An 8017-nucleotide genomic window follows, 5' to 3' on the forward strand; every position below is an offset into this window, starting at 1 on the left:
GACAAATCTCTTACTCTATACAGCATTACTCGACAACTTTTACAGTAGATTGTGCAAATTTTGTAAAACAAAAGCCGAAATATCTGATTTAACCATTAAATTAAGCAACATAAGGAGTAATTATAGTCACCATGACGGTAACAGAAACCAACGTAAAGGACACAGAAATGGAGGTTGATCCCACTGACGATTCAACGGCATCAACAAAAGATCAGGATGTCGTGCATATTTTGGAAATCCGTGAGCACATAAGAAAAATTGATAAAGCGGTCATAAGCAATGAATACCGGTGAGTCGTAATTGATTTATTAAATATTTATATGGTGCTTAATGTATTTTTCCTGATTTTTATACAGCTTTATTGCAAGAGTGCTAAGAACTCTACCCAGTACCAGACGTAAACTAAACGCTATTGTTCTACGCTTTTTATCCACCATTGTCTATCCAGCTGGAGCTGATCGTGAAGCTGCGTTGGCTTTTGCACCAGCGCTTGCTGCTGGTGCTCAGGAACCTAAAATCCCAAAAGTACGCCTAGCCACAACTGCACCGATAATAGAAATTGATGCATATTATCATTTGCTGCTTTTGGTCAAGCTTATAGATGACAATGAGCTTGAGAAGGCATCCGCGTGTTCTGATGCTTTGCTGGCAAAGATACAAGGTCAAAACCGTCGCAGTTTAGATTTAATTTTGGCAAAGTTCTATTTTTATCATTCGCGCGTTGCAGAATTGACTAACAACCTTGAGGCAATTCGTCCTTTCTTACATGCCCGTTTACGAACTGCTACTCTGCGCAACGATTTTGAAGGCCAGGCAGTTCTTTTAAACTGTTTATTACGTAATTATCTGCACTATTCTCTTTACGATCAGGCAGATAAATTAGTGAAGAAATCAGTATATCCTGAATCTGCCAATAACAACGAATGGGCTCGATTCTTATATTATTTAGGTCGCATTAAAGCTGCTAAATTGGAATACAGTGATGCGCACAAACATTTGGTGCAGGCTTTACGCAAAGCTCCTCAAACTGCCGCAGTTGGTTTCCGGCAAACTGTTCAAAAGTTAATTATTGTTGTCGAATTGTTGCTGGGTAACATTCCCGAACGACAAGTATTCCGGCAAGCCGCTTTAAGAAAGTCTTTGGCTCCATACTTCCAACTTACCCAGGCGGTACGTTTGGGCAATCTAAAGAGATTTGGCGAAGTTGTGGAAAATTTTGGTCCCAAATTCCAACAGGATCATACTTATACACTAATTATACGTTTGCGCCACAATGTTATCAAGACTGCAATTAGATCCATTGGTCTGTCGTATTCACGCATATCACCAGCTGATATCGCTAAACGTCTTATGTTGGACTCTCCCGAAGATGCTGAATTTATTGTGGCAAAAGCTATTAGAGACGGTGTCATTGAGGCCACCCTAGATCCTGCCAATAACTATATGCGCAGCAAAGAAAGCACAGATGTCTATAGTACACGGGAACCACAATTGGCCTTCCATGAACGTATATCGTTTTGCCTTAATTTGCACAATCAAAGTGTTAAGGCTATGCGTTATCCACCAAAGTCATATGGTAAAGATTTGGAGAGTGCTGAGGAACGCCGAGAACGCGAACAACAAGACTTGGAATTGGCCAAGGAGATGGCAGAAGATGAAGATGACGGTTTCTAAATTATTGTTTTTACTTTAAAATTCTTTGCAACATTTTTTCATTGCCCATATTCTGTAGCTTAGAAGTTGTGCTTTAATCTAACACTATACCTATCACCATAAATAAACTAAAAATAATAATTGTATAAAATAAACTTTGAACAACCAATGGTCATAAAGTTCCCGCGGTGATCGGTCCTTTGGACCGGAACGAGTTTACTCACCTATGGGTTGACGAGGATTGCTATCACCACACGCAAATGGGGCTACAACAACAAAAAGCTGAAATTTCAGCCAAGTATTGGCTACATCGAAACAGTGGTCGGTTTGGTCTAATACTTCAGAGTGATATGTTTTTAAATCAGGTAACTTCTACAAAAACTGAGAACGTCGGGGAAGAATAGGCTATAGAACCTCTGCGGTAGCAAAAGAAGTTCCATTTTATACTCTCATATCTTTGGGATCTTGTCTGAATTAGCGGATGTGAACATTTGCAACTTGTTGGGCTCCACGGCTTATTGTGACAGTCGTTCATCGGCTCGGAAACCAAGATTTCAATGAATGGCTTCCTCCTTGCCTTGTAACTTTCGGGATACGAATCTCATCACGTTCGTCTGCGAGTACGATTGCCTTCGCCGGGAAGTTGGGCCGCACTTGGGGTAATCGACCGGCTGGTGCAAAGTGAGCGTCTGCTAAGTTAATAGTGCCTCGGAATTTCTTCCCTGCAATACGTACCATTGGAGGAGATTGAAGCTACGATTGGTGTATTCTCGGAGACCATCCCAATCGACTCTGTTCCAATTGATATACGTCTGGCGTTCGGAGGTAATAAAATTGGATGGTCGGTCCGATGCCAATGAAATCACGACATGCCAATAGACGTCATTTACTAGACAATCCCATGGCAGACAGTTGTACGTACGGCAGTTATACGTACCGGATTGAGCCGATGTAGTTCTTCATCGGCAAGGGCTGCCGCTTCGGTGTATCATACACTGCTACAAAAACATCAACTTGACAAGGTGATGCAATAGAGATGTTGCTGTAGCCACTGTAAGTATACAGATATATTCATTCTAAGATTATTCTGGTCCGCCTACCGCCTCGAGATCCAGCTCCAAGAATCTCACTACTGAAATTGGAGCGGTCCATATCGATTCTGCAGTCAGATAAGGTGTAAATAAATGATTGGTGTCATGGAGTTGTTACCTGTGGTCGTTACCTAGGGAAAAATGCCATAAGGCGTGGTGCGCATTAAAGTCCCCTAGATTAAGGCCAGATTACAGTAATCTGGTGCTAGGAAATGTACTCATTCCATGCACCGGTACACCTCACGGACATCGACTGATGATAGTTTTGGTTCTGACAAATTGGACAGAAACAAGGTCCGGGGTTCTAAATCCCGGAACGAACTGGAAGCATACGGAGCAGGCACTGCGAATGTGCCTCACCCATGACAAAAAAGAACAAAACACGTACACTGAGGCGGCAGCCCCAGGTCGCTGTATTTTTTTGCACTAATGGGATAATTGTCTAACGGTTTCTTATGTGCTCCTTAAGTGCGATTTGACGAACTTGTTTCTTCTGCGGACTTTTTGGAATAGTAGGTAGCCGAAATCGTTACTCCATCGGCTTTCATATTAAGCGGCCTGCGAACTTCCGCTATCCATGTAGTGAGCTATGCGGCTGAAGATTTGATGGCAGAGATCTACAAATTTTTCTTAGTTGCTTAATCGGCAAGGTAGACGTTTAACCTATTGCAGCTGTCAAGAACGTGGGACTCGAAAGCCATGATCGTAAAATCATCCACCATCATCCATAATACGATCTAAATGCGCTCCGGAGAGCTTTAGCATACATCAGCGCATGTGCATTGTTAGTTTTCGATGTTATAAACAAAACTGTTGCAGTAATCATTATGCGAGATTTCCATGAGCGCTGCCATAGGGCTATCGCTCAGTGCCCAATTAATACTTCCGTTAGACTACTCAGAGATTTCTTACCTGGGCCTTCGCAGCAGCGGTAAACCTTTGGCAAGTTTGTCTTATAGGTTTAATTGTTAGACAAATGGTGCGAATGTTAAGTTGGCCACAACTTTCGTGGTCAAGACCAAATCCTTTCTAGCATATTCAATTGCTTTCTCATTTACGCGTATATCGCCACGTCCAGGTAAATATTACGGCATGCACTGGTGGGCGATTTTTTACAATCCATCACTTACTGCGAACATACAGTATTTGGAAGAAAAACCTTCAGCGCTGTCACATTGTTCGTGATGACTGTACGCTCATGCGCAAGCATAGTATATGAAGATCTTGTGGAGAAATGGCCTTGTTGCCAGTCTTCCATCGTGACATAGTTTGCAGTTTTCTGCAAAAAAAAATCCATTAGGAATTAGTCTTGTTATCATCTATTTTCTACATTGTGTCTGGAAAAAAAAAAACAAAAAGCTGTGAGCACTTTGTGGTCTGGTCTGTGTGGTGTTCATCGCTGTCACGTGAGTTTAGCCGTGATCTACCGGGCGCGTCCACAGGTTGCAGATAGTGGAATGCTTCATACGGAGTAGCTGCAACAGCAGTCGCGGACAATCAGCGGTATCTAGCGGAGTCTCAGTGAGAGGCCGCACCACACCGCATCATGCATAAATACTGAGGTCCAATGGTGCTTCGATATGACAAGTCGAGTTATTGGCGCGTCTAAATAAAAAACGGCCACCCAATTCCCGCGGCGATCGGTCCTCTTCGACCGGAACGAGCTTGCTCACCTACAGGAGCTTGACGAGGACCGCCACCTCCACATGAAAATGTGGCTACAACAATGACAACATCGTGTCTAAATTGGCTGTATTCGGTAAAAAGCAAATACTCAATTTTCCCTTTAGCCTTGGGTTAAAGTTTTCTGGTATTTTAAACGCCTTTACCACTAACCGTTCAAACTCGCCCTTATTAAAAATGACATTTTGACATTTAGACATTTTTTCTTTTATATTTTTATTTAAATAAGTATTTTAAAATGCAAATACATAAACAATAAAGATGTTATGTAGGCTTGTATAATCATTTTATTTTTTCGTTACTCTGTGCTATTTCAAAACAATTGCTTATGTGCTATCCATAGCTTCAGTTGTTTTTGGCAGTAGTTTCGGTCCGTACAACAGAACATAAGCACAATGCCAATCACCGCCACCAGAAAGGCGTAAAATTTCCTCACTTGTTACCGATGAGACAACATCGTCATCAAATTTAAACCACACATCATCCGTATGCTTTACCCATGCCACATAATGGCCCGATGTTGAAGAGCGACCTTTGTGTGTAAGCACAGCTTGGAGTGTGTAGTAACCGGAATTATTGCTACCCAAATCGTCTTCAAAGTAATAGGGTTCATATTCAACTTTGGGTTTTTCATCACCCTCCTTCATTTGAGCACCTTCCAATGGATTTTTTATTTGTTTCTCTAATTTCTTGTCCTCCAGCTCTTTGAATTTCGAACGAATAGGGCACAATTTATTCTGCAATTCGGTTGTACACAATTCAAAAGCATCAAATTCAAGGGGGAATTTAATGTCTTTCAAGACCTTAGCGTTAATTCCCTCTTTACCCTTGTATTGGAATCGAACGAATTGTATGGTCAAATAGGCAGGCAGACGACTTATTAAATACTGGGGGAATAAAAAAAAACAAACGCCGATTGTCTATTATATTCAACTTGTGTATGTTGCTGCAGTACTTACCGATCTTGTGTAGTTAGCATCTCGGCCTAGGCTTTCAGAATGTTTAACTAAAGTCTCATTTAGTTTTGATTTTAAACCGCTATGCATGTATTTTACTTCGGGCGAAATAAAACAGCTCAATTGCAAGAAGTTTTCCTTGGAAGTTTTTGTCTCTTCATCTGGAGCTTCACTGCAGCTCATTTTAACTTCAAATGTGCCACCGAAATATTGTTCTATGAAGGAACTGGAAATAAATATAAATACAATTTATATGTGAATCAAATCTTAGTCAATTGTCAAATAAAATTGGCAAAACTCATTAAATGGGTAAATTGCATATTTTGCCCATGAACCGGGGCAAACTTCCCACATAACAATGAGTGCAGTCCGATTCAAGTTTTAAGCTAAATTATAAGGGGCCTCCTTTCTATAGCCGAGTCCGAACGGCGTGCCGCAGTGCGACACCTCTTTGGAGAGAAATTTTTCTGATGGTCTCGCCAGGATTCGAACCCAGGCGTTCAGCATCAGAGGCGGACATGCTAACCTCTGCGCTACGGTGGCATCCATTAAATGGGTGCCGATTAAAAAACCCATTAAAAAACAGAGCTTAAGGGTTGGTACTCTATTCGGCTTCTCACGTGAATATATGTAAAATTTGTGAAACATTAAAATGCTTTTTATAGGCTAATGACTTAAAAGTAGGCACAACTAAACATTATTGTTCTTGCAGCAGTGTGTTGTACATTGAGGCGGCAACCCCTGCCGATGGAGGATCTCAAGGGGTTAATCCTTGTGTAATATAATGGCAGAATTCTGTTGTATGAGTAAATTAACTTATTTTTTTTTGAAGTTTTTCATAATTTAAAACAGAATACCCCGTTTAAGATAATCTTCTTACACATTAATGAGTGGTAAATTGTTGTTGCAGCAGCGTGTTGTACACTGAAGAGGCAGTCTTGCCGGAAAAGGACTTCATCGACTCAATCCGGTACGTACAACCTGCTGCCATGGGATTGATGAGTGGCATAATAGGCGGATGTGCTTACCAATGCACGACCACTGCCGCCGAACTATATACATATACTTAAAGACTATCATGAATGTTGTTATACGTACTTGTATTTCTTCTCTTGTTTCTCACTTTCAGCTGCATCGCCTAACGCCTTATTGGACGAGGGCAATTTTTGTTGCAACATTTTCAATAACTCTGACCAACATTCATTAGCATCTTGTTGGCGGTACGTTCCATTTTCACCAGTCTGTGAAAATTGCGGAAAGGCACGATGTAAAGTTCCTAGCAAAACGAATGGTGTCACTGTACTACCGGTACGCTCCATTTGTTTAAACAAAAATTTCATGGCCGATGTGATGGCTAATGGCATAGAATCAGCGTCAGCACTCTCCCCACGGAAAGAGTCAAGAGCCTCACGTAGTTCTGGGACAGCACGTAGGCACTGTAATGTGGCATTCATGTAACATGTATTACCTAAATTCGTGAGACCAGCAGGAACTTCCATCTACAAAAATAAAGTAATGAAAGTTCATATATGGCTTGATCAAATCAAAAGGGAAACTCTTACCGCAGTGGCCATTTCGGCATCGTTCATATCTTCAATGAATTTAACCTGTTCCACTGGCTTTTCGGGCACTTGTTCCTTTGTGCCTAGTAACAATATGGTGGCACCCTACAAGCATAAACAACAACCACAACAATAAAGTCAATGACTCTTTTTTCAATATATAATCTTTGTTGGGACTTGCCTCCTTAACTTGCAAATTCCATTCATCATCCTTTAGTATGCCTCCCTTGCACATAACCTTTTGCCTTTCAGGCTGTACCCCTGTTAAAGCAAACAACTGGGCTTTAAAAAGTATAGGCTGCTCGTCTGTGTTCAGCTCAATGTCAGGAAAGACTTCTCGTCCCCATTTTACTTTTACTGTTGCAGGACAAATGGGAAATGGCAATAAAATGGTAACCACTTGATTTTGCAAATTCGCCGACTATTACTCACCTTTATATTGTGGCATTTTTAGTCTGTATTATATTTATTCTTATATTATTAAGATTATGATTAAAGATTTCTTGACTTTTCAATTCTGCAATTCTATTTTTCTGAGTGATACTTGTTCCTATTGTTTGCAAAAATCTTCTCTTCCTAAGCTCGGCAAAATTGAAATTTTTAAAAGTCATTTAATTTTGGCATTCAATGCAATCTAAGGAACGAATGGAAAGGGAAAAGATGACTGGGGGACTCACAGTCAACTTATAAAAAAAGATTTTTGAATTTAAAGCTTTGAATAACATGGTGACATTGGAATAACAGGGTGTCATTGAGTATTTTTTCAGTTTTAAAGCCTGTATGCACTTTGGCGAAATCTTTGCTATGCATTGGTATCCTATGTAGAGCTGACAAAATATCGATGGCACTATCGATATTTAATTTTTTGATTGAATCTCGATTGATATTTTTCCGATGGATACTATCGCAAAAATTAAATTTTTTACTAAACTAAACAACAATGAACACTAAACTAAACAACAATTTCATCCGATTAAACTAAAATTTTGTACAATGATTTCTCTCATTACTTCCAACTGACTTTATTAACCCTTAATAAATATCTATTGGGTTGCCCAAAAAGTAATTGCGG

The 8017-nt window shown here is 40.3% G+C and overlaps 2 protein-coding genes across 2 annotated transcripts; one reads left to right on the top strand and one right to left on the bottom strand.

Annotated features, from left to right (window-relative positions):
• LOC106080906 (probable 26S proteasome non-ATPase regulatory subunit 3) lies at positions 1–1840 on the top strand. Its single transcript, XM_013242510.2, has 2 exons — positions 1–289; positions 357–1840. Exons 1-2 carry the CDS (start codon positions 132–134, stop codon positions 1672–1674), a joined length of 1476 nt encoding a protein of 491 aa, XP_013097964.1. The 5' UTR covers positions 1–131; the 3' UTR covers positions 1675–1840.
• A 2770-nt stretch (positions 1841–4610) lies between these two features.
• On the bottom strand, positions 4611–7583 carry LOC106080885 (ubiquitin carboxyl-terminal hydrolase 14). Its single transcript, XM_013242489.2, has 6 exons — positions 7378–7583; positions 7127–7302; positions 6946–7050; positions 6482–6882; positions 5387–5609; positions 4611–5314 (listed from the first exon to the last, which is right to left on the bottom strand). Exons 1-6 carry the CDS (start codon positions 7391–7393, stop codon positions 4754–4756), a joined length of 1482 nt encoding a protein of 493 aa, XP_013097943.1. The 5' UTR covers positions 7394–7583; the 3' UTR covers positions 4611–4753.
• Between the last annotated feature and the right edge of the window lie 434 nt (positions 7584–8017).

This window comes from Stomoxys calcitrans, chromosome 3 (assembly GCF_963082655.1).
Source record: "Stomoxys calcitrans chromosome 3, idStoCalc2.1, whole genome shotgun sequence".
NCBI lineage: Eukaryota > Metazoa > Arthropoda > Insecta > Diptera > Muscidae > Stomoxys > Stomoxys calcitrans.